The sequence below is a fragment of the Pelophylax lessonae genome (genome assembly GCF_965119305.1).
Source record: "Pelophylax lessonae genome assembly, chromosome: 7".
Classification (NCBI taxonomy): Eukaryota; Metazoa; Chordata; class Amphibia; order Anura; family Ranidae; genus Pelophylax; species Pelophylax lessonae.
This window is the reverse complement of record NC_138774.1, coordinates 302185532-302212602: the sequence shown is the minus strand read 5'-3', so window position 1 is coordinate 302212602 and position 27071 is coordinate 302185532. Positions and strand designations below refer to the sequence as shown.

At 52.7% G+C, this 27071-nt stretch overlaps 1 protein-coding gene and 1 long non-coding RNA gene across 2 annotated transcripts in view; one reads left to right on the top strand and one right to left on the bottom strand.

Moving 5' to 3' along the window:
- The first annotated feature begins 943 nt into the window (after positions 1-943).
- Positions 944-3013, top strand: LOC309559311. The gene is made up of 3 exons (XR_014225457.1): positions 944-1104; positions 1393-1520; positions 2651-3013. It is a non-coding gene; the product is annotated as an uncharacterized lncRNA (long non-coding RNA).
- A 761-nt stretch (positions 3014-3774) lies between these two features.
- Positions 3775-27071, bottom strand: part of ATRX (ATRX chromatin remodeler) — a gene marked incomplete at its 5' end in the record, with an annotated part of 152340 nt that continues 129043 nt past the window's right edge. Inside the window, 5 exons of the mRNA XM_082264262.1 lie at positions 3775-4454; positions 10325-10453; positions 10545-10640; positions 10860-10994; positions 11748-11897. Coding sequence (XP_082120388.1) covers positions 4185-4454; positions 10325-10453; positions 10545-10640; positions 10860-10994; positions 11748-11897 — 780 coding nt within the window. The 3' untranslated portion in view covers positions 3775-4184. The remainder of the gene's footprint in view (positions 4455-10324; positions 10454-10544; positions 10641-10859; positions 10995-11747; positions 11898-27071) is intronic.

Below are 27071 nucleotides of genomic sequence, written 5' to 3'. Positions count from 1 at the left end.
ATCTTCTTATCTAAGGAATTTCACGCAGAATAGAAGCCTCTAGCTGACTCAGCCAATCACCATCCAGGGTTAGCAGTTTGGCCGCAGAGTTTATCCTTCTACAGCTTTGACTACTGCTGGAATCAGACACCCCTGGGAGCGTTGGATGTCACCCCCTGCTGGGGCCCCCACATCACTACAGGACACAGTAGACCCATAGGGGCCCGGGGATCAGCGCCCAGTGGTGGAAGATTCTTAGGCTAATAGAACAAAGCTCGGCCTCTCATCGCCCCGCGGACAGGGGAGGAGGATCATCTTATGCTACCTCCAGGTTCTTTTCTTGGTACAGCCATCAGACCAGCCAGAGAATCCACATTGGCTCAGCTGAACTCGCACTTTCAAGCCGACATTTCAGTCCGACTTTGGGGGCGATTTCACAGAATTCTGCATGTTCCTGCACAGATGTCTATGAAAAAGAGAGGTCCCCCGCCTGGGGGGACCTCTCTTTGTCGTCTGGCCAGGCAACACCGAGAGGTCCTCCCCAGGCGGTCAGACGACACCGAGAGGTCCTCCCCAGGCGGCCAGACGACAAGGAGAGGTCCTCCCAGGCGGTCAGACGACAAGGAGAGGTCCTCCCAGGCGGTCAGACGACAAGGAGAGGTCCTCCCAGGCGGTCAGACGACAAGGAGAGGTCCTCCCAGGTGGTCAGACGACAAGGAGAGGTCCTCCCAGGTGGTCAGACGACAAGGAGAGGTCCTCCCAGGTGGTCAGACGACAAGGAGAGGTCCTCCCAGGCGGTCAGACGACAAGGAGAGGTCCTCCCAGGCGGTCAGACGACAAGGAGAGGTCCTCCCAGGCGGTCAGACGACAAGGAGAGGTCCTCCCAGGTGGTCAGACGACAAGGAGAGGTCCTCCCAGGCGGTCAGACGACAAGGAGAGGTCCTCCCAGGCGGTCAGACGACAAGGAGAGGTCCTCCCAGGCGGTCAGACGACAAGGAGAGGTCCTCCCAGGCGGTCAGACGACAAGGAGAGGTCCTCCCAGGCGGTCAGACGACACCGAGAGGTCCTCCCAGGCGGTCAGACGACACCGAGAGGTCCTCCCAGGCGGTCAGACGACACCGAGAGGTGCTCCCCAGGCGGCCAGACGACAAGGAGAGGTCCTCCCAGGTGGCCAGACGACAAGGAGAGGTCCTCCCAGGCGGTCAGACGACAAGGAGAGGTCCTCCCAGGCGGTCAGACGACAAGGAGAGGTCCTCCCAGGCGGTCAGACGACAAGGAGAGGTCCTCCCAGGTGGCCAGACGACAAGGAGAGGTCCTCCCAGGCGGTCAGACGACAAGGAGAAGTCCTCCCAGGCGGTCAGACGACAAGGAGAAGTGCTCCCCAGGCGGTCAGATGCATTCAGGCCATGGCAGAAAAGTGGTCCCCATGTTGTCCCCAACCAGTGAAATCTGCAAAGTTCTATCAGTAAATCTCTGAAAATAATTTATTGTCATCGATCAGCAGCAGAAGATTGAGATTGGGATCTCTGCGGAGAACGAAGGTGGTCCGCACTCAGAGATCTCTGCGGAGAACGAAGGTGGTCCGCACTCAGATCTCTGCGGAGAACGAAGGTGGTCCGCACTCAGATCTCTGCGGAGAACGAAGGTGGTCCGTGCTCAGAGATCTCTGCAGGGAACGAAGGTGGTCCGCACTCAGAGATCTCTGCGGAGAACGAAGGTGGTCCGCACTCAGAGATCTCTGCGGAGAACGAAGGTGGTCCGTGCTCAGAGATCTCTGCAGGGAACGAAGGTGGTCCGCACTTAGAGATCTCTGCGGAGAACGAAGGTGGTCCGCACTCAGATCTCTGCGGAGAACGAAGGTGGTCCGCACTCAGAGATCTCTGCGGAGAACGAAGGTGGTCCGTGCTCAGAGATCTCTGCAGGGAACGAAGGTGGTCCGCACTCAGAGATCTCTGCGGAGAACGAAGGTGGTCCGCACTCAGAGATCTCTGCGGAGAACGAAGGTGGTCCGCACTCAGAGATCTCTGCGGAGAACGAAGGTGGTCCGCGCTCAGAGATCTCTGCGGAGAACGAAGGTGGTCCGTGCTCAGAGATCTCTGCAGGGAACGAAGGTGGTCCGCACTCAGAGATCTCTGCGGAGAACGAAGGTGGTCCGTGCTCAGAGATCTCTGCGGAGAACGAAGGTGGTCCGCACTCAGATCTCTGCGGAGAACGAAGGTGGTCCGCACTCAGAGATCTCTGCGGAGAACGAAGGTGGTCCGTGCTCAGAGATCTCTGCAGGGAACGAAGGTGGTCCGCACTCAGAGATCTCTGCGGAGAACGAAGGTGGTCCGCACTCAGAGATCTCTGCGGAGAACGAAGGTGGTCCGCACTCAGAGATCTCTGCGGAGAACGAAGGTGGTCCGCACTCAGATCTCTGCAGAGAACGAAGGTGGTCCGCACTCAGATCTCTGCAGAGAACGAAGGTGGTCCGCACTCAGATCTCTGCAGAGAACGAAGGTGGTCCGCACTCAGATCTCTGCAGAGAACGAAGGTGGTCTGCACTCAGATCTCTGCAGAGAACGAAGGTGGTCCGCACTCAGATCTCTGCAGAGAACGAAGGTGGTCCGCACTCAGATCTCTGCAGAGAACGAAGGTGGTCCGCACTCAGAGATCTCTGCGGAGAACGAAGGTGGTCCGCACTCAGAGATCTCTGCCTTCACCTTTCTTAGCGCTGTGTGCGTCCTGCCAGTTGCCTCGTGGAATATACAAGTTACTCTCATCGTGGAATAAACTGTGCAAACTTAAATGAGCGTAAAATCAGAAACTTCCTGGCGCAGTACGCGGGCAAACAAAACTACAACATAAAAATGTAAACTAAAATCTTCACTATGGAAAAAAAAAAAAAAGCTGAAAACTATATTTACAAAGGCACAGGGATGCGGATACAACGGGTACAACTTTTCATGGTGGATGGTGGGATCACTACAACGGACGCCTTGAGTGACACGTCGCTGTACTCTGCGTCCGCGCAGCTCTCCAGTCATCCGGGGGGGGGGGGGGGGGGGGAATATTTATACTGGACAACGTGTGCGCTCCCTGATACAAGGCAGTCCTGTAATCACCCAGCTCCGGTGATCACCAATCAGGATGGGGCGCTCCCGAAATACAATCCACCCTTATCTGATCATGTGTTTCCTCTCAGGCCCTCACCAATCAGATCGTTCAAAACAACTTGGGAACCCCTCCTCAGCCGCTGCAAACATCTGGCGGGAGGACGTCTACAGAAGACAAGTCCGGGGGAAATCGGCTAATAAATAAAACTGCTGGAACCAGCAAGGCCCACCTACTACAAGGTCCCCTCCCCCACAGTCTGAAAGAAAAACCGTATGGATAGAAGTTAGGCAGCCCAGGCCCCCCGGGGGAGCGCTGAGCAGCCCAAGGCCCCCCGGGGGGAGCGCCACACCGGAATACCGTCTCATGAGAAGTTTAGGGTACGAAGTACATTCACCAACAGGTCTTTCTTTCATACGGATATTGTGGGGGGAGGGGAACCTGATATATTAGGCAGATCTTGGTTCAGTTTGAATCTGCCCTTCTCGCCCTCTCTTTCTGAAAGTTCCAGTTGCCTGGCTGCCATGCCAATGCTTTGGATTTAATACTTTCCAAGTCACCAATCTGGAACAAGTACAAAGAAGTACTTCAGACTAACCTGCTACATGCTTGTTCCAGGACTGGGGCTCCAATACTGAAATGAGACAGAGCCAGGAACGTTTCCAGAAAGAAATCTTCCATGACGGGAGCATTCAGGCCCCTACTGGGCTGTGATCTGCAGAGCTGCATATACAGTAAATTGACTACTGAAAGATCAGATTGGTCTTGTATAAGATCTTCACCGGCAGTAAGGGAAGAGTTTAGACGTCAGGGTGGAGTGGGGCTTCCTCAGGGTAGAGAGAGCTGCTGGGGTGGGGCTTCCTCAGGGTGGAAAGCTAGTGGGGTGGGGCTTCCTCAGGGTGGAGAGCTTGTAGTGGGGGTGGGGCTTCTTCTACAAACTGGGATAACAGTTCCACGTGGCCCTTCTAATACAATCACACTGCAAAGCTCGGAGAGGGGACAGCTTGGCATTTGAAGGGAATAAACCAAACATTCTTCTGTTGGTACTTCTCGGATACGGGGAAGATGAAGATTCTTTCATTAGGAGTCCATGGAAAGGTCTTAGTGCAATCTCAGATTTTTTTCCCTTGGGAGGATCCAGGAGATTTCGCTCGGATAGGGGCCGGTGCTCTCTGCAGGTGGTGGCCCTGGAGATTTTGGTACAGTCCTTGCATGTCAATCTGCTGATAGTTAGCCGGGTTCAGGATGAGGTTTGAAGACTTCTGCATGATCAGCCGGCTTAATGCCGCTTGTTGCTGCATAGCGATCTGCTGCTGTTGCTGCTGGTTGTATTGCTGCTGTAACCTTCGTCCCATCAATATTCGCTGGACACAGCTGATTAACTGCGGAGAGAAAAGACATCAGAAGTGAGATCCCGGGATCATACGGCTCACACACACACGCTCTGGTGATAGCTTTGGTTATATGGGCCATGTTGTCAGGGTACCATAATGACCGGTGATGTGCCTTCGGCTTGTGCCGGTGACATCAGCCTGGGATTCTTTGGAGATCACTTTGAATTCATTCACAGGTGCAGATTTTACATTCCCATAGATCTGTACGGGATACAAAATCTGTCTCATGCAAACAAAAGCTCATCGACACCGGCCATGGGGAGTATCGACACCGGCCATGGGGAGTATCGACACCGGCCATGGGGAGTATCGACACCGGCCATGGGGAGTATCGACACCGGCCATGGGGAGTATCGACACCGGCCATGGGGAGTATCGACACCGGCCATGGGGAGTATCGACACCGGCCATGGGGAGTATCGACACCGGCCATGGGGAGTATCGACACCGGCCATGGGGAGTATCGACACCGGCCATGGGGAGTATCGACACCGGCCATGGGGAGTATCGACACCGGCCATGGGGAGTATCGACACCGGCCATGGGGAGTATCGACACCGGCCATGGGGAGTATCGACACCGGCCATGGGGAGTATCGACAACGGCCATGGGGAGTATCGACAACGGCCATGGGGAGTATCGACAACGGCCATGGGGAGTATCGACAACGGCCATGGGGAGTATCGACAACGGCCATGGGGAGTATCGACAACGGCCATGGGGAGTATCGACAACGGCCATGGGGAGTATCGACAACGGCCATGGGGAGTATCGACACCGGCCATGGGGAGTATCGACACCGGCCATGGGGAGTATCGACACCGGCCATGGGGAGTATCGACACCGGCCATGGGGAGTATCGACACCGGCCATGGGGAGTATCGACACCGGCCATGGGGAGTATCGACACCGGCCATGGGGAGTATCGACACCGGCCATGGGGAGTATCGACACCGGCCATGGGGAGTATCGACACCGGCCATGGGGAGTATCGACACCGGCCATGGGGAGTATCGACACCGGCCATGGGGAGTATCGACACCGGCCATGGGGAGTATCGACACCGGCCATGGGGAGTATCGACACCGGCCATGGGGAGTATCGACAACGGCCATGGGGAGTATCGACAACGGCCATGGGGAGTATCGACAACGGCCATGGGGAGTATCGACAACGGCCATGGGGAGTATCGACAACGGCCATGGGGAGTATCGACACCGGCCATGGGGAGTATCGACACCGGCCATGGGGAGTATCGACACCGGCCATGGGGAGTATCGACACCGGCCATGGGGAGTATCGACACCGGCCATGGGGAGTATCGACACCGGCCATGGGGAGTATCGACACCGGCCATGGGGAGTATCTACGGGTAAAGATAAAAACATTTAGTCCATCTCTCCAATACACACATTTCCCGATGTTCTGTCTCTGCATAAATTGCCGATTTACCAGAAATCCAGTGAGCCCCTGATCACCCAACGCAAGCCCCCCCTGACCTTCTGCCCCGAGCCCCGCCTGACCACCTCCCCCGAGCCCCGCCTGACCACCTGCCCGAGCCCCCCCTGACCTCCTGCCCCGAGCCCCGCCTGACCACCTGCCCCGAGCCCCGCCTGACCACCTGCCCCGCCTGACCTCCTGCCCCGAGCCCCGCCTGACCACCTGCCCCGAGCCCCGCCTGACCACCTGCCCCGAGCCCCTCCTGACCACCTGCCCCGAGCCCCTCCTGACCACCTGCCCCGCCTGACCACCTGCCCCGGGCCCCGCCTGACCACCTGCCCCGGGCCCCTCCTGACCGCCTGACCACCTGCCCCGAGCCCCGCCTGACCACCTGCCCCGAGCCCCGCCTGACCACCTGCCCCGCCTGACCTCCTGCCCCGCCTGACCTCCTGCCCCGAGCCCCGCCTGACCTCCTGCCCCGAGCCCCGCCTGACCTCCTGCCCCGAGCCCCGCCTGACCTCCTGCCCCGAGCCCCGCCTGACCACCTGCCCCGAGCCCCGCCTGACCACCTGCCCCAAGCCCCTCCTGACCACCTGCCCCGCCTGACCACCTGCCCCGAGCCCCGCCTGACCACCTGCCCCGAGCCCCTCCTGACCACCTGCCCCGAGCCCCGCCTGACCACCTGCCCCGAGCCCCGCCTGACCACCTGCCCCGAGCCCCGCCTGACCACCTGCCCCGAGCCCCGCCTGACCACCTGCCCCGAGCCCCGCCTGACCACCTGCCCCGAGCCCCGCCTGACCACCTGCCCCGAGCCCCGCCTGACCACCTGCCCCGAGCCCCGCCTGACCTCCTGCCCCGAGCCCCGCCTGACCTCCTGCCCCGAGCCCCGCCTGACCTCCTGCCCCGAGCCCCGCCTGACCTCCTGCCCCGAGCCCCGCCTGACCACCTGCCCCGAGCCCCGCCTGACCACCTGCCCCAAGCCCCTCCTGACCACCTGCCCCGCCTGACCACCTGCCCCGAGCCCCGCCTGACCACCTGCCCCGAGCCCCGCCTGACCACCTGCCCCGAGCCCCGCCTGACCACCTGCCCCGAGCCCCGCCTGCTCCGGGCCCTGCCTGACGTCTTGTCTTGAGCCCCCTCCTGCCGTCATGTCTAGAGCCCCTGACCACCTGACGTGAGCCAACACTCCCTCGGGCTGCAGTACATCTCTAGTAGTGTTGTCAAGCCCTGTCCGTGTTCTCCTCTGATGGACTACAGAACACTTCCCACTGATTTCATGGGGGGGGGGGGGGGGGGTGGATCAGCAGACATCTGGCAGGGCTGTGATAGGACACATACTTCTGAAGTTATAACTGGTGCAGTTTTAACATCATTCAAGTTTCTGCATTTTCCAAACGAGAATAAACCAAATGACATCAAACATTCACGGGTCAAATGTCACATTAAAGTGAAGCCGACCAAGCAATTGTGCACTACAAGTATCAGCATGCGTGTGAATGGCGGGACAGAAGTGAATGGGTGAGGGTCGGTCTGCAGGTCACTGAAGGAGGCAGGCGGAATGTTGATCTCAGATGACCGCCAGGAGGGAGGAATACTTTCTGCTCTGTAATCCATTAGTAAGGGACACCCGCCCAGATGGGAAAGCCATTAAACTTCTCACCATCACTAATTGGCTGGTCTCCAGCCGGCGATTCCTGGGAGCGCTACGGGTCATACTGCGAAAACACAACTCCCATCAGTCACAGTACTTCCAGCCTGGAGGAGGGGACACCACACAGGACGGGGAAATGCCAAACATGGCAAAGGTGGGGGAAGAGGCCAGGAGTGGGCAGGAATGCCCCTGAAATGGCCAGCCAGAAGATTCCTGAGCAGAGTGTGCACCAAGTAACTTGGAAGTATTGAGTGCAGGAACTGGAAACTCCCACGCGGGAATCCATGAAAAATGCCAAGAGATTTCACAGGAAGGATAATGGACTGTTCTGGTATGAGCTCAATATAGAGGGGTCTGCGAAAAGAAGCCCAACCTATCACAAAAAACTATCCCGTCACTACTAACCGGTACCATGCCGTCTGTACCAATACCCATCCCGTCACTACTAACCGGTACCATGCCGTCTGTACCAATACCCATCCCGTCACTACTAACCGGTACCATGCCGTCTGTACCAATACCCATCCCGTCACTACTAACTGGTACTATGCTGTTTGTACCAATACCCATCCCGTCACTACTAACTGGTACCATGCCGTCTGTACCAATATCCATCCCGTCACTACTAACCGGTACCATGCTGTTTGTACCAATACCCATCCCGTCACTACTAACCGGTACCATGCCGTCTGTACCAATACCCATCCCGTCACTACTAACCGGTACCATGCCGTCTGTACCAATACCCATCCCGTCACTACTAACTGGTACTATGCTGTTTGTACCAATACCCATCCCGTCACTACTAACCGGTACCATGCCGTCTGTACCAATACCCATCCCGTCACTACTAACCGGTACCATGCCGTCTGTACCAATACCCATCCCGTCACTACTAACCGGTACCATGCCGTCTGTACCAATACCCATCCCGTCACTACTAACTGGTACCATGCCGTCTGTACCAATACCCATCCCGTCACTACTAACTGGTACCATGCCGTCTGTACCAATACCCATCCCGTCACTACTAACTGGTACTATGCTGTTTGTACCAATACCCATCCCGTCACTACTAACCGGTACCATGCCGTCTGTACCAATACCCATCCCGTCACTACTAACCGGTACCATGCCGTCTGTACCAATACCCATCCCGTCACTACTAACCGGTACCATGCCGTCTGTACCAATACCCATCCCGTCACTACTAACTGGTACCATGCCGTCTGTACCAATACCCATCCCGTCACTACTAACCGGTACTATGCTGTTTGTACCAATGTAAAAAATACCACGGATACTAGTGACTACTATACTGCCAATACAATTGATCACTAACGTTAATACTATTAATTACTACACAGTTGAAAGGGAACTATACTGACAATACCAATGGGAACTATACTGACAATACCAATGGGAACTATACTGACAAATACCAATGGGAACTATACTGACAATACCAATGGGAACTATACTGACAATACCAATGGGAACTATACTGACAATACCAATGGGAACTATACTGACAATACCAATGGGAACTATACTGACAAATACCAATGGGAACTATACTGACAAATACCAATGGGAACTATACTGACAATACTGAGAGCGGTTCTAAATGGGAAAACTGACCAAATGCTGGCTTGTGCTCAATGGGCAAAGCTCCAGCCAAGAGTTGGGCCATGATATACGGGCAGAGTTTCGGAGACACGCTGGGCCATGATAAACGGGCAGAGTTTCGGACACACGCTGGGCCGTTCTATCCCTCACTATAATGGGGGTTTGATTCAAACGTTCCTGTGTGCGTCTATATCCCAGTCCTGGTCAGTGGTGAACAGAAGAGGCCTCCATATGAACCAGAGGCTGCAAACCACTTTATTAGAGTCATGTAACAGAAAGGGAAGAGGTGTTCAGATCTGAGGCTCACAATCTACAACTCTCATCCATGGACGTGTGGATGAACGTGTATAAACCGACCGTGGGGGTGAATGGGGACAGACCCCCACATGGGGGTGAATGGGGACAGACCCCACATGGGGGTGAATGGGGACAGACCCCCCACATGGGGGTGAATGGGGACAGACCCCCACATGGGGGTGAATGGGGACAGACCCACCACATGGGGGTGAATGGGGACAGACCCCACATGGGGGTGAATGGGGACAGACCACACATGGGGGTGAATGGGGACAGACCCCACATGGGGGTGAATGGGGACAGACCCCCCACATGGGGGTGAATGGGGACAGACCCCCACATGGGGGTGAATGGGGACAGACCACACATGGGGGTGAATGGGGACAGACCCCCACATGGGGGTGAATGGGGACAGACCCCCCACATGGGGGTGAATGGGGACAGACCCCCCACATGGGGGTGAATGGGGACAGACCACACATGGGGGTGAATGGGGACAGACCCCACATGGGGGTGAATGGGGACAGACCCCACATGGGGGTGAATGGGGACAGACCCCCCACATGGGGGTGAATGGGGACAGACCCCACATGGGGGTGAATGGGGACAGACCCCCCACATGGGGGTGAATGGGGACAGACCCCCACATGGGGGTGAATGGGGACAGACCACACATGGGGGTGAATGGGGACAGACCACACATGGGGGTGAATGGGGACAGACCACACATGGGGGTGAATGGGGACAGACCCCACATGGGGGTGAATGGGGACAGACCCCACAAAGAATAAAGAGGCTCTCCGCCAGTCACAGGCATTTATTGGGACATTCAGGTCATTACCATCTGCTGCTTGGCCAGAACGTCGTTGTAAACGGCCTCGCGTCTCTTGATCTCCAACTCCTGGCTTGATTGCCTGCTAAGAGCCAGCGACTGAGCCTGGGATTCAGTCAACGTAGGATTCTCCTTCCGCTGTGAAGCAGAAATGATGGGATGTTTAGCGGACACAGTATATACATATATATTGTACTAGGAATAAAGAGCCGATATGAAGACCACTTACCACTCCAGAGATAATGTCCTCCAGAGGTTGGATCCTGGCAGATGCAATGCTGTTTGTAGCTTCCACCACCTTCTCTCTTCCTTGGTTAATGAGATCCTGTGAGGAGGACAGAAATGGTAACTGACCATGGTGGAAGGCAATTCACTGCTTGACAGGAATTCTGGGAGGGCTACTCTAGCTCCAGCCTGGTATACATTGAGCTCAGAGCGCACACTACCTTCTCTATTGAGTCCTGTCTGTATACAGCCACATATTACACAAACTCCTTGGAGGGTTTGCCGGCCGCTATGGAGCCATTTGGCTTCTATTACTTACTTCTAGTTGCTGATTGTTCAGAGAAGACAACGCTCCCAGGTTTAGGGGCATATAAGGAGACTGAGCAGAGCCGAAATTGATTTGACCATAATTAATCCCAGGTACGGCTCCGATGTTGAGGCGATTGGTCAGCCCCTTCAAAAGAAAGAAATGAGAAATGAGAAGCTTCCCTCCATCACGTCACAGAATAAACAAAGACCCCCATAGAGAGACGAGCGGACTGAGGAGGACCACAGAGTCATCTGACCAGAATCCCCAGACCCAATCAATCATCCCAACATTTAACCACCATCTATAGGCAGGTTAGATATCAAATACGACCCCACCCAAGTAGACCCACCCACCCAACTACAGACACCCCCACCCAACTACAGACACCACCCCTACTCCACCCAACTAGGCCCCCCCCCCTCCCCACCCAACTTCAGGCACCACCCCTACTCCACCCAACTAGGCCCCCCCCCCCAACTTCAGGCACCACCCCTACTCCACCCAACTAGCCCCCCCCCCCTCTTCCCCACCCAACTACAGACACCCCCCTCACCCCACCCAACTAGTCACCACCCCTACTCTACCCAACTAGGCCCCCCCTTCCCCACCCAACTACAGACGCCACCCCCACTCCACCCAACTAGACACACCCCCCTCCACCTAACTTAATACCTCCCTTTCCCCACCCAACTAGACACCATCTCCACCAGACGCCACCCCTCTTCCCCCAACTGACAACATTCCTCACCCCCCCACTTCACCCAACTAGACACCCCCCACCCTCTTCCGCACCCACCTCACACATGCCTGCCCTCAATACATTTTTATAGAATCCTAAATCATTGCAGGACATTTCCTTTCCCTGGTTTAGTTACAATCCACATGACTGACACCAACCTTCTTTTCTGCTTCATATTCATCCCACGCCGCCTTCCTCTCCTCCTCCGTTAACGCCTCTTCCTCCTTGTGGTCCAGCAGAGAGTCGTGTTCATGATAGGTGACGATCTGCTCCTTACAGATCTGCAGCAGCTCAGCAAATACAGTGTCCTGGGAACGAAGCAGAGTGCATGGTCACAGGGTGACACCAGATACATCATATGGACTACAAGCAGACCCAGGGGTCACTCATACCTGCACATACCTGTACACCTACCATAGTGTATGTTTGCTGTTAGTTTTACATTGTATACCCCCTGTATGTTGTACATTGTATACCCCCTGTATGTTGTACATTGTATACCCCCTGTATGTTGTACATTGTATACCCCCTGTATGTTGTACATTGTATACCCCCTGTATGTTGTACATTGTATACCCCTGTATGTTGTACATTGTATACCCCTGTATGTTGTACATTGTATACCCCTGTATGTTGTACATTGTATACCCCCTGTATGTTGTACATTGTATACCCCCTGTATGTTGTACATCGTATACCCCCTGTATGTTGTACATCGTATACCCCCTGTATGTTGTACATTGTATACCCCCTGTATGTTGTACATTGTATACCCCCTGTATGTTGTACATTGTATACCCCTGTATGTTGTACATTGTATACCCCCGTATGTTGTACATTGTATACCCCCTGTATGTTGTACATCGTATACCCCCTGTATGTTGTACATCGTATACCCCCTGTATGTTGTACATTGTATACCCCCTGTATGTTGTACATTGTATACCCCCTGTATGTTGTACATTGTATACCCCCTGTATGTTGTACATTGTATACCCCCTGTATGTTGTACATTGTATACCCCCTGTACATTGTATACTCCTGTATGTTGTACATTGTATACTCCTGTATGTTGTACATTGTATACCCCCTGTATGTTGTACATTGTATACCCCCTGTATGTTGTGGTCTTTAAGGTGCCCATCTAATAGTTTTTGAAACTATCGATGCTCCCTGCTGATACCACTGCTTGTGGAAGAGAATTCCACATCCTTACTGCTCTGACAGTAAAGAACCCTTTATGCAGATTAAGGTTAAACCGCCTTTCCTCTAGTTTTAGTGAGTGGCCACGTGTCTTATTCCCTTTCTCTGAATAGTTTCCTCCCTATGCTCGGGTCGCCAGTACAGAATTTGTACATTGATGATATATCCCCCCTCATCGTCTCATCTCCAGAGAGAATAAGTTCAATGCTTGTAGTCTTTCCTCATAGCTGATGTCCTCCATTCACCTAATTATTTTTGTTCCCTTCTCTGGGCATACACATTATACCATTCTTCTATTATACCAATGTGATCGGCTGCAATTCAATGTATGGGGTTTTTCATACTAATGACTGTCTTCATGGGGGCTAAGGAGACCTGGGACAGGACACCGTCGGGGCTAAGGAGACCTGGGACAGGACACCGTCGGGGCTAAGGAGACCTGGGACAGGACACCGTCGGGGCTAAGGAGACCTGGGACAGGACACCGTCGGGGCTAAGGAGACCTGGGACAGGACACCGTCTGGGCTAAGGAGACCTGGGACAGGACACCGTCTGGGCTAAGGAGACCTGGGACAGGACGCGTCGGGGTAAGGAGACCTGGGACAGGACGCGTCGGGGTAAAGAGACCTGGGACAGGACGCGTCGGGGTAAAGAGACCTGGGACAGGACACCGTCTGGACTAAGGAGACCTGGGACAGGACGTGTCGGGGTAAAGAGACCTGGGACAGGACACCGTCTGGGCTAAGGAGACCTGGGACAGGACACCGTCTGGGCTAAGGAGACCTGGGACAGGACACCGTCTGGGCTAAGGAGACCTGGGACAGGACACCGTCTGGGCTAAGGAGACCTGGGACAGGACGCCGTCTGGGCTAAGGAGACCTGGGACAGGACGCCGTCTGGGCTAAGGAGACCTGGGACAGGACGCCGTCTGGGCTAAGGAGACCTGGGACAGGACGCCGTCTGGGCTAAGGAGACCTGGGACAGGACGCGTCGGGGCAAGGAGACCTGGGACAAGACGCATCAGGCGTAAGGGGACTTACAATGCAGAGCAGAATGTTCAGGAGAGGAACCTCTTAGGGTAGTGACAAGTGTTGGCGGTGTCGGTTGGAGGACATTAAATCTTCTACAGAAGGCAGAACAGCTTCCTGGCCAGGAAAACCATATCACACAGCTTAGGGAGAATGACTCCGTCAGCCTGTGATCTGCAAAACGCAGCACCGTCTTGGCGGAACAGCTAGAGAAAGCTAATATTTCAAAGCCGAGTTTTAGGATATTTCTGGGATTGGTGATGAGCTGCCAACTTTCGGTTACAGATATAACCTGCCAGCAGTGGGGAGGGGAGCCCAGCGGAGTACCCTTATTATTTTAACCCTCTGTGCGCACATAGAAACCACCAGTACATCCTGTCCACGGAGAACCACTGACATTCCGCTAATCTACCATTACCAGTTTCAGGAGGATTCAGAATAGAGCCCCCCCCCCCCCCATCCCACCTGTATCTGCTACCTCTGTGGCAATCCCAACTAAATGTTCTCCCTCATTGCCATGCATTGGTTTGGACCAAATTAAAGGTTAAACTTTTTCACAGCACTTTGACACGTCATCATGAACACAAGTGACCTCATGTATGCAAGACCAGAAAACTTTGATGCAGAAGCCCCGAGAAGGACGAGGGGCAAGGACACCTCCATGCAGAAACCCTGAGAAGGACGAGGGGCAAGGACACCTCCATGCAGAAGCCCCGAGAAGGACGAGGGGCAATGACGCCTCCATGCAGAAGCCCCGAGAAGGACGAGGGGCAACGACGCCTCGATCCAGAAGACCTGAAGGACAAGGGGCAACGACACCTCGATCCAGAAGACCTTAAGAAGGATGAGGGGCAACGACACCTCGATCCAGAAGACCTTAATAAAGGATGAGGGGCAATGACCCCTCAATCCAGAAGACCTGAGAAGGATGAGGGGCAATGACACCTCGATCCAATCGACATTGAAGTCGTGGAAAAGGAGAAAGGCTGGCATTTCTTGATAGTCTCAGAGAGTGAAGATTTAGCAGTCTGTACCTTAAGACTTCTTCTGTTGGTGAAGATGGGTTTTCTTTGATAATTATATCCAGAGCCAGTCTGAAGAGACATCTTCCCTTGAAGGCCATGTGGACCAAATGCTTTTTGTTCCCCAGTCCAGCACTTTAGCCAGTGTCCTAAGCGCTGAGGCAATGCCAGCGGCTCTGGACCTGGAAAGCCTTTAGCGGGACAGAGTCTGGAAACTGCCCAGGTGTAACCCTGAGGCTGAAGGACATTCTTGGTAATAAAAGTTTCACATGCAAAAACTGGAACGAAGCAGATGAAAATCACATATGCAACTGGGAATCAATGAAATCCTGGCACAATATGGCCGACTACAATCAGACGATTTTGGATTTGATCTGTCACAACAAAACGTGCAGAAAGGAGGCCTACACAAAATGACCGTCTATACAGAAAGGAGCCATTATGTACAACTACAAAGATGGGTAATTCAGTCCAGAGAAATCGGATTCCACTGAACTCAGAGGACACAGCAGGGAGATCACAGCCAACAGAGCTGGCATAGGAAGCCGTGTGCGGTGCAATTATCTGTCATTAAGTGATGGAATGAACCTTCCGGGCACGCTCAGTGCACCATCTTCATTAATGGAAAATTGCAGTAGAGAGGTTACATGGTAAACACGCTGATCTGCTTACACACCGCCAGGCCAGCATGGTGCTGAATCTGCTTCTCCCATATTATTACAAGCAGGGTCTTGTATGACATGCTGTGCCAGGAAGACGAGCTGCAGGATTGTATCTGGTAAGAGGAGGCATGTGATGATACTCGGTGTACATACATACACGTGTGTCACACTGCATGGGGGAGCCCAGTTCTCTCAGGTAACATCAGGTGAGGTTGGTTAGGTCTCATCTTATCTTCTATCTATACATGTGATTGGATGATACACTGAATGTAATCTTTCAGAAATGATCTGCAATAAACAGAATATATTTTCCATGGAGAGATCCTGGTGATAAAATCTGATTGGCAACCTTTTCTATGTGTAGAGGACGGATTTATTGGAAGGTGAATGGTCAGTAATAAAGAGCCTTTGCCTGGCATGGGAAAGGTGACCGGGTCTCTTCAAAGACCCCCAACCGACCCAGTTAGGTCCCGGCGATCATGTCCCTCCAGCAAGATAATCAATGTAGGAGCTTATAGGGCAGTGGAGACTGTTCAATCTGTTAGGTCCGAGCATTGCATCATGCGTGGTCACATGCCCGCTCATACCCAGAGGCACTATATATTCTGCAATGGGGTGGGGGGGCAGGGTAGCAGCACTAGGCTCCTCCTATGATCACATCGAACGACTCGTGAATGGTAGAAGGTGGCTTGTGAAGAGGAAGTGCCGGGATGTAGTATAGATTTATATAGAGAACGGAGATTATCGACTCGTTACATTCTCCTTCCCTCACCTCAAAGCTCGGCCTGGGCTCCACACTGACGGGACTGACAAGCCGTATCCAGGAATCCAATATTTACAGATGTGGACGTCAATTGTATCTATTAGTAGTCACCGAGGGGTTACCGGCTCCGTTCACAAGGCTTTCATACAACAATCTTAAGCTGCCCATAGATTAATTTTTTACCTGCAACCAGGGATTGCAGCAAAGAAAATCACTTGATTTCCCCATCAACACAGTGTCCCCCCATTCAGCTACTGCTTGGGACTGTAGCCATTGGCAATTACATGAAAAATCCCACATGCTGGTTGTATCCAAGTCAACTGATGGATCAGCCAAGGCTGCAGTCCATGCTGAACCGGCCAACGTTCGAACCGTCTAGGCTGGCTTTACTGTGCTCATGTGATTGCCAATCCCATTGGCATAGAGGAAAGTAACACTTTTCTGACAAATAAGGACCCAGTTGGGCTCTTTGTGAATTTGATTGTTTCAAACTTGAAGGTCATGTCTCCATCATAGCGTCCACCATGACACCACAGTGTCCTCCCTGACATTACAGTGTCTGTCATGATCTGGCCCCACCCTGGTAAGCATCATAATGATTGGTCTTTTCTGATGGAATAGAACACACATGACATGGGACTGGAAATGTCAGAAGATTCCGCAAAGTGCCAGGAGCTCGTCAGAGATAAATACTGGAATCCAGGTGGGCAACTCAAGATAAGAGTTATCAAAGGGGTGGCTGGAAAGAGTCACATGAGAGCAGAATGGAGATGAAAGGTGAAGATCATCGCCGTCTCCACTCGTCAGGACAGATGTGTCATCAGCCTGCAAACATCTCTATTCATCTCCCTGTATGTCTTCATGAAATCTGAACTCCGGGGTAATGCTTGCATCGGTCATGTGTCTTCTTCTAGAATCTTCTTCCTCCTGTAATGAAGACCGCTCAGTGCTGCTCTCTCCTTGTGCAGGGGGGACCGATCGTGTGTCTACCCCTTCCTATAGTAGGTGGAGCCTAATGGGCCCCTCCCACAGCTTTGCGCTCTCCCCTTGTGCAGGGTGATTTCCTCTTCTCCGCTCCATCCTGTAGTTTTCTTCATTAGGTGGAGCCTACTGGGACACTAACAATACTGCTCTCTCTCCTTGTGCAGGGTGACTGTCTCATCTCCGCCCCTACTGTAGTTATCTGTAGTGGGTGGAGCCTGACAGGCCCCTCCCTCAGTTCCAATCACTGTACAGGTGATGTCACTGTTACAAGGGAACATCTCAGTTCATAAGACACTTCTAGCTTTACACCCAGAGTTCAGCTTTAATGTGTATAAAGTGCCCAAACCTTACACTTTGGAAGCAGAGGTGAAGGGTTCAGAGACCTTAGGGTTAGGGTAACTCTCTGTTCCACAAAACAATCTGGCCAATCTTACGCTAGTCTAAAGCCCCGCACACACGCAACGATAATCGGCCGACCGATCGTCCGTCTTTTGTCCAGAGTGGTGTTTTGTTGGTTGGAATGTGCTCTAGACTGCACACAAATTTTCTCGGCCGACAAAATTCTACTTCAGAAGTGATGTCATGTGTTGGATTGCTTTCTTTGTGTTTTCTTCTCTGAGCATGCCCAGACTTGCTCATTAGATTTTTCCCTGTCGAAATCTGTACTGACTGCACGAAAATCGGCCGTGTTTTGACGACAGACAAAAATTTTATAGCCTGCACACCAGATATTTTTCGGCCGAAAAATCGGAGTCGGTTGTCGGAAGCATCATACTAACAAGCCGAAAATCGGCAGATCGGTCGTCGGACAAAAACTCCCTGCCGATTTTCGACGCGTGTGTACGAGGCTTAAGGCTCGGCCAATAGTGAGTTCAGCTCTGGGCTTGCGCAGCGTTCATCCAATGACCTCCAGTGATTTGGCCTGAACTAGGATAAAGGTGGCTCCTCACATGTCTAATAAGCAGAAAGCAAAGTTTCCACCTTCTACAACCTGTATAATAATAGCAGCTGAGCAATCCTACAGCATAGAGCACCGACCTTACCAAAGAGAATTTTATTCTGACAATAGAGGAGTCCCCCCCCCCCCCCCCCCCTCAGAATATCACAGCGGAGAATTCCTGCATCCACCACACGTGTTCGGGATGAACGAAAAAAAAAAAACCTAAACCATAGTTGTCCCTAAACATACAAAGTGTGAGGTCACTGGTGGTCTGTACCTACCTACAAGGGCATTTTTGGTAACCTCGGTACGAAGACTATAGTCGTCCTTCGTGGTATTGGTACCTAGTCGATAGCTGTCCCTAGTCCTCTGAGAAGCTGCAAGGTCATTGTTGGTGGTCTCAGCACCTAGACCATAGCTGTCCCTAGTCCTCTGAGAAGCAGCAAGGTCATTATTGGTGGTCTCAGCACCCAGACCATAGCTGTCCCTAGTCCTCAGAGAAGCTGCAAGGTCATTATTGGTGGTCTCAGCACCCAGACCATAGCTGTCCCTAGTCCTCAGAGAAGCTGCAAGGTCATTATTGGTGGTCTCGGTACCTTGACCATAGCTGTCCCTAGTCCTCTGAGAAGCTGCAAGGTCATTATTGGTGGTCTCGGTACCTTGACCATAGCTGTCCCTAGTCCTCAGAGAAGCTGCAAGGTCATTATTGGTGGTCTCGGTACCTTGACCATAGCTGTCCCTAGTCCTCTGAGAAGCTGCAAGGTCATTATTGGTGGTCTCGGTACCTTGACCATAGCTGTCCCTAGTCCTCTGAGAAGCTGCAAGGTCATTATTGGTGGTCTCGGTACCTTGACCATAGCTGTCCCTAGTCCTCTGAGAAGCAGCAAGGTCATTATTGGTGGTCTCAGCACCCAGACCATAGCTGTCCCTAGTCCTCTGAGAAGCAGCAAGGTCATTATTGGTGGTCTCAGCACCCAGACCATAGCTGTCCCTAGTCCTCAGAGAAGCTGCAAGGTCATTATTGGTGGTCTCAGCACCCAGACCATAGCTGTCCCTAGTCCTCAGAGAAGCTGCAAGGTCATTATTGGTGGTCTCGGTACCTTGACCATAGCTGTCCCTAGTCCTCTGAGAAGCTGCAAGGTCATTATTGGTGGTCTCGGTACCTTGACCATAGCTGTCCCTAGTCCTCAGAGAAGCTGCAAGGTCATTATTGGTGGTCTCGGTACCTTGACCATAGCTGTCCCTAGTCCTCTGAGAAGCTGCAAGGTCATTATTGGTGGTCTCGGTACCTTGACCATAGCTGTCCCTAGTCCTCTGAGAAGCTGCAAGGTCATTATTGGTGGTCTCGGTGCCCATACCATTTCATTTAAATATCTGCAGAGGGAGCAAAGCTTTCCAGCAGTTTTACCAGTGAGAAAAAATAACAACCCCCATTGTTTACTTGGTTAACCCTTATCCTAGCGGGGTAAACCTGATCTGCAAGGTAAGACATGCCATCAATCTCCCCCTGAAAAGGGACATGTTTCTACTTTGAAGGAAAGGCTATTATTCTGCTGTGCAAGTCATCTAATATTCGAGTCAAGCTTCAGTTCACAGTGAGTTCCCTGGCATTCTTTGTCTGTGGGAAAGATCGAGGCTGGATAAGTGTGTGCTAGAAGAAGGGGGGGGGGGTAATAGCGAGGGTAGCAAGTTACCTTTCAAAGAACTTCACAAGTGAAAAGGAAAGAATTACTCTTGGATTCGGCTCACAGACGTCTCGCACTCCTACAGTAGGCGGTTTTTCTGCAGGTTTTCAGATTCCTCGTTTTTACTGGACGCACATGAAAGCCGGCGGTATTTATTTTCGTGTAGAAGTCCCTAAAAGTCACGTTTGAAGGAGACCTGCTCATGCTGTTCCAATAAAAGTAACCAGAACTATGCCAGCACCAGTCTGGAGTACATTCTCCGTCAGAGATGGGGTGAGAGGGCTCTGAGGGTCACACTGCCCATCCCTGCGATACGCCGGTGTGCCAGCAATACAACATCAGAGCTGGGGTGAGAGGGCTCCTAGGGTCACACTGCCCATCCCTACGATACGCCAGGGTGTGCCAGCAATACAACATCAGAGGCGGGGTGAGAGGGCTCCAAGAGTTACACTGCCTATTCCAGCAATCCGCTGTTGTGCCAGCAATACAACATCACAGCCGGGGTGAGGGGCCTCCGAGAGTCACACTGACCATCCCTGCAATACGCCGGTGTGCCAGCAATACATCAGAGCTGGGGTGAGGGGGCTCCAAGGGTCACATTGCTCATCCCCGCACTCCGCCAGTGTGCCACCAATACACTGATATCCCATTCAGGGTTAAAGGGCTCAGAGGGTCACACTGCCCATCCCCGCATTCCACCCGTGTGCCAGCAATACGACATCATAGCCGGGGTGAGAGGGCTCTGAGGGTCACACTGCCCATCCCCGCACTCCGCCGGTGTGCCAGCAATACAATATCATAGCCGGGGTGAGGGGGCTCCGAGGGTCACACTCCCAATCCCCGCACTGCTCCAGTGTGCCAGCAATACAATATCACAGCCAGGGTGAGGGGGCTCCGAGGGTCACACTGCCCATCCCCGCACTCCGCCGGTGTGCCAGCAATACAATATCACAGCCGGGATGAGGGGGCTCCGAGGGTCACACTGCCCATCCCCGCACTCCGCCGGTGTGCCAGCAATACAATATCACAGCCGGGATGAGGGGGCTCCGATGGTCACACTGCCCATCCCCGCACTCCGCCGGTGTGCCAGCAATACAATATCACAGCCGGGATGAGGGGGCTCCGAGGGTCACACTGCCCATCCCTGCACTCCGCTGGTGTGCCAGTAATATGACATCACAGTCGGGGTGAGAGGGCTCCGAAGCTAACACTGCTCATCCCCACACCTGCCGGTGTGCCAGTAATACGATATCACAGGCGGTGTGAGGGGGCTTCAAGGGTCACACTGCTCATCCCCACACCTGCCGGTGTGCCAGTAATATGACATCACAGGCGGTGTGAGGGGGCTTCAAGGGTCACACTGCTCATCCCCACACCTGCCGGTGTGCCAGCAATAAGACATCACAGGCGGTGTGAGGGGGCTTCAAGGGTCACACTGCTCATCCCCACACCTGCCGGTGTGCCAGTAATACGATATCACAGGCGGTGTGAGGGGGCTTCAAGGGTCACACTGCTCATCCCCACACCTGCCGGAGTGCCAGTAATATGACATCACAGTCGGGGTGAGAGGGCTCCGAAGGTCACACTGCTCATCCCCACACCTACCGGTGTGCCAGCAATAAGACATCACAGGCGGTGTGAGGGGGCTTCAAGGGTCACACTGCCCATAGCCACACTCCGCTGGTATGCCAGAAATACAATGATATCACAGCCGGGGTGAGGGGGCTCAGAGGGTCACACTGCTCATCCCCACACCTGCCGCTGTGCCAGGAATACAACATCACACCTAGGGTGAGGGGGCTCCGAGGGTCATGCTGACCTTCCCCGCACTCCGCCGGTGTGCCAGCAATACATCACCACACCTAGGGGGAGGGGGCTTTGAGGGTCACACTGCCCATCCCCGCACTCCGCCAGTGTGCCAGCAATACAATATCACAGCCGGGTGAGGGGGCTCCGAGGGTCGCACTGCCCATCCCCGTACTCCGCCGGTGTGCCAGCAATACAACATCCAACCTAGGGTGAGGGGGCTCTGAGGGTCACACTGCCCATTCTCACACTACGCCGGGGTGAGAGGGCTCCGAGGGTCACACTGCCCATCCCCACACTCCGCGGGTGTACCAGCAATAGGACATTAGAGCCAGGGTGAGAAGGCCTGGGGAGCCATGTCATCTGCTGGTTTTGGTCCACTGTGTTTTATCAAGTCCAAAGTCAGCTCCTCCCTCTAGTAGGAAATTCTAGAGCTCTTCATGCTTCCCTCTGCTGACCAGCTTCATGGAGATGCTGATTTCATTTTCCAGCAGAACTTGGCACCGCCCACACTGCCAAACCTACCAATACCTGGTCACATGATCATGGAATCACTGTGCTTGATTGGCCAGAAAACTGGCCTGACCTAAACCCCATAGAGAATCTGTGGGGGGATTGTCAAGAGGAAGATGAGAGACACCAGACCCAACAAAGCAGAGGAGCTAAAGGCCGCTATCAAAGCAACCTGAGCTTCCATAACACCTCAGCAGTGCCACAGGCTGATCGCCTCCATGCCACGCCGCATTGATGCAGTAATTGCTGCAAAAGGAGCCCCGACCAAGTACTAAGTGCATCCTATACTGTACATAGTTAGTCAGGTTGAAAAAAAGACAAGTCCATCTGACTCGACCAATAAAAAACAAAACCAAAACCACACAATCCCATATACACAATCCTATACCCGCGGTTGATCCAGAGGAAGGCAAAAAAAAACCCCAGCCAAGCATGATACAATTTACTACAGCAGGGGAAAAATTCCTTCCTGATCCCCCGAGAGGCAAATCGGATATTCCCTGGAATAACTTTACCTATAAATGTTAGTACCCATTTATATTATGTACACCCAGGAAAGAATCCAGGACTTTCTTATAGCAATCTACTGAGCTGCCAGAACCTCCTCTGGAGGGAGTCTATTCCACATTTTACAGCTCTTACAGTGAAGAAACCTTTCCGTATTTGGAGATGAAATCTGTTTTCCTCCGGACGTAAAGAGCGCCCCCTTGTCCTCTGTGATGACCTTAAAGTGAACAACTCAACACCAAGCCAACATTTCTGTATTACAAATCCTTTTTTTATTGGTTTTATGTAATATTCTAATTTTCTGAGATGGTGAATTTTGGGGTGTCACTCGCTGTAAGCCATAATCATCAAATTTAAAGAAAGAAATGTGTGAAATCTCTCACTCTGTGTGTAACACAGATGTGATAAAATCCTTTTCTCTGAGGTTCATTGATGGACACAGCTCCATGTCTTCTTAGACCCTTGGGGGTTAGGCTGCTCTCTCTTCAGGAGTAGGACTAGGCGGAAATAGTTTTGGCTACGCCCCCTGGGGCCGTCCCACTTCCTGCTATAGGATTCCAGTTTGTAACAAGCAGTGTCAGAATAATACATAACTCAACCCAACAGAGGGGCGGGTGCTGTGTGGCCATCAGTGAACCTCAGAGAAAAGGATTTTACAGGAAGACAAAAATCCAGTTTTCTTCCGTTCACTGACAGACACAGCTTCAAGTCTTCAGACCATTGGGATGTTCCCAAAGCAGTGTCAACATAAAGGGTGGGGAAAAACACAGCAAAAGCAGAATTCCCAAGGGCTAAACATTACCAACCAGGTAAACCAGGAGCTCAACAAGAACTGGATCTCACCACCAGAAAAAAAATACACCCTCAAGAGGCGGAGCCTCTGCAACCGCAGCCTGCAAAACTTTGCAGCCAAACGATGCATTCGAAGATGCGAGGACATCCACCTTATAAAACTTTGTGAATTTGTGTACAGACGACCAGGTAGCCTCCTTGCACAACTGAACCACTGATGACGGAAGGCCCAGGAGGCTCTAAGTGACCTTGTAGAATCCGCCTCGACAGGGAAAGGAGTAACCTGACCCTTAATGGAACAGGCCTGCACCACCGTCTGCCTGATCCATCTGGAGATGGTTGCAGTAGATGCAGCCTGCCCCTTACGAGGTCCATCGATAAAAACAAAGAATCGGATCTCCAAATTGACTCCGTCACCGCCAGGTACACCCGAATTGCCCGAACTACATCAAGGGAGTGTAGAGCAATTGCTTTAGGATGTTTCGGCTTAGGACACAAAGACGGCAACACAATATCCTCATTCAAATGAGACCCCGAGACAACTTAAGGACGCCTGACAGGGTCGTAACACCGCTTTGTCCCTGTGAATCATCAGGTAAGGTGACCGACAGGACAACGCAGCCAACTCAGACACCCTACGTGCAGAAGTAATAGTGACCAAAAAGGCCACCTTCTGCAACAGAGTGAGCAGAGCATGTTCACGAATATTTTAAAAAGGAGGGCTTTGAAGTACTGACAGAATCAAATTGAGATCCCACAGAAGTACCAGGGATCGCACCGGAGGAGCCAGATGGGGAACCCCCTGCACAAAAGGGTGAAGATTTCGCCACTAACGCCTTTGGAAAAATATGGCCAAGGCGGAATTCTTCCTCTTGATGGTGCCCAGAGCCAAACGTTGATCTACACCTAGTTGTAGAAACTCCAGCAGGCGAGACACAAAAGGAGTGAGGAGAAACCCCCCCCCCCCCCTCTGCCACTCACACCAAGTAACGTACGCCTTCCAAAGTCGATAAACCTTCCTACAAGTAGATTTCCAAGCTTTTAACAGTGTAGGAATCACCAACTCGAACAGCCCTCTGTCCTACAGCACCTGGCTTTTAATAGCCAGGTCGTTAAAGCCAGCGACTGTAAAGCAGGATTGAAGATCAGTCCCAGAGACAGAAAATCTTCCCTGAGAGGTTTCCAAGCAAAGTCTGCTAACCAGCCTTACCAGGCCTGCGTACCAAGACCGGCGAGGCCAGGCTGGTGCCACCAGAATAACTGGAAACCCTTCCAATTCGATTCTGCGTAGCAGTCTCCACAGAAGTTGAATTGGAGGAAAAAGCATAAATCTACTGACCGATGGGGGCCACCAGGGCGTCTGCGGTGTCGGCCAGAGGATCCCAAGACCTTGACATGAACCTCTGCACCTTCCTGTTGAGATGGGAGGCCAACAGGTCCACATTGGTAGTCCCCCACAGGAGACACATTTGATGTGCCAATTCTCTACCACCGGAATATGCACAGCAGAGAGGGCTGGAACATATCGTTCTTCCCCCCTTAAGATACCGGATACTTCCTGAGTCGCCAGGGCACTTCTTGTGCCCCTATGATGATTGATATATGCCACAGCCGTAGCATTGTCCGATTGTATCCTCACCGGGCATCCCTGCAGACGATCCGTCCACTGGGACAGACAAAGCCCGATCACCCGAATCTCCAGGATGTTGATTGGCAGACTGGACTACTCTCGAGTCCAAACACCCTGAGCCAAGTATACTCCCAAGACACCTCCCCACCCGGACAGACTGGCATCCGTGGAAATCACTGTCCAATACAGGGGGAGAAAGGACTTCCCCAGGTGAAGCGCTGGAGAGCGGAGCCACCATATCAGAGACCCTCTTGTACCCCGGCTAAACAGGATTAGAATGTCTAGCGACTGCAGATCCTTGTTCCATTTGGCAAGAATCTCACTTTGCAGAGGTCTGGTATAGAACTGAGCAAATGGAACCACCTCGAAGGTGGAGACCATCAGACCCAGCACTTGCATGCAAGTCTGACCGACAACCGACGGTTTCACAACTGGAGCCGAATCGCATCCTGCAACTTCAGTAGTTTCGCCTGTGGAAGAATCACCCGGGCCGAGGCTGAATCCAGCATCAAACCCAAGTAGTCCAGCTTGGTGGACGGAGTCAGAGCTGATTTCTGAAAAATTACTGAGTTCGCACAGTGATGTCCTAATAGACTTCTAGAGCCGATGAAGACTCTGCCCGCAGAAGCAGATCATCTAGGTAGCCCAGTACCACGATTCCCTTCTGCCTGAGAAAGGCCAACAACTGGGCCAACACTTTTGTGAACACCCGAGGAGCTGAAACAAGACCAAAGGGTAACGTCCCAAACTGATAGTGCTCCTCGCCCACGGCAAAGCGAACAAAACGCTGGTGCCCGACAGATTAGAATATGAAGGTAAGCGTTCTTGATATCGATAGAGGCCAAGAAATCCCCTTAATGAAGGAAAGTCACTATCGTGTGAATGGACTCCATCCGAAACTTCTGAACCCACACAAAGTGGTTCAGAGCCTTGAGGTCCAGGATTGGGCGCAGACCTTTGCCTCTCTTCTGGGAACAGTAAATCGATTTGAATAAAAGCCTTGAAAACATTCTGACTCTGGAACCGGCACAATGACTCCTTGTGCTAACAGGTCCTGCACTGCTCCATAAAGGCCCTGCAGCCCATCCTGAGACAAGCATAAGTTGGAAGGAAAACCTTGCCGGAGGCAAGGAGCAAAACTATCTTGTAACCGGACTGAATCAACTCGTGAACCCATTTGTCCTGAATGAGCAATGTCCACAGGTCCAGAAAGAAACAAAGACGTCCCCCCACCCCAGATACAGGTGACGGCGCCCCTTCAGGCTGAGGAAGGCTTGTCTGCAGAAACAACAGGGCCCGCTTTTGACTTGCAATTCCAGGTTCTCTTGGAGCCGCCCGCGAAAGTACGGGTGGGTCTTGAACCCTTTTCCTGCGATCCAGTCAGAGGAAAGGCGCCGCTTGTTAGCTGAGAAAAAAGGACCAAGTTTAAAACGAGGTTCCCTGCCCTAGCAATCTGCAGAAGTAAAGTACTCTTACCTCCCGTAAAGCCCTTAATGATCTTTTCTATAGAGGCAACGAACAAATGGTCACCTACAAAACGTACATCAGTCAGCACCTTTATAGAAACCTGGTTGGCCAACCAGTAATTCAACCAAATCATCCAGTGAAGGGTCACAGATACTCTGCCAGCCAAGGGGGATGCATCACAAATGTACTGTAGCCCCTGGATCAACTGATCCGCCAGCTCAGGAGGGTGTTGATCCCTTTCCAGATCCTGGTGTAAAATTTTTGCCCATTCCGTTAGGGTCTGGGATACCAAGGTGATAGCAAACACCGGCCTCAACATTGAACCCGCCACAGTGAAAAGATCCCGGACCAGAGCCTCAGCTCTCTTCTCCACGGGGTCCTTAAAGGATGGAGAATCCTCCACAGGTAAAAATGTGGTTTTATTTAACCTGGAAACCTGAAAGTCCACCGATGATGGAACCATCAGCTTCTTCAACAGAC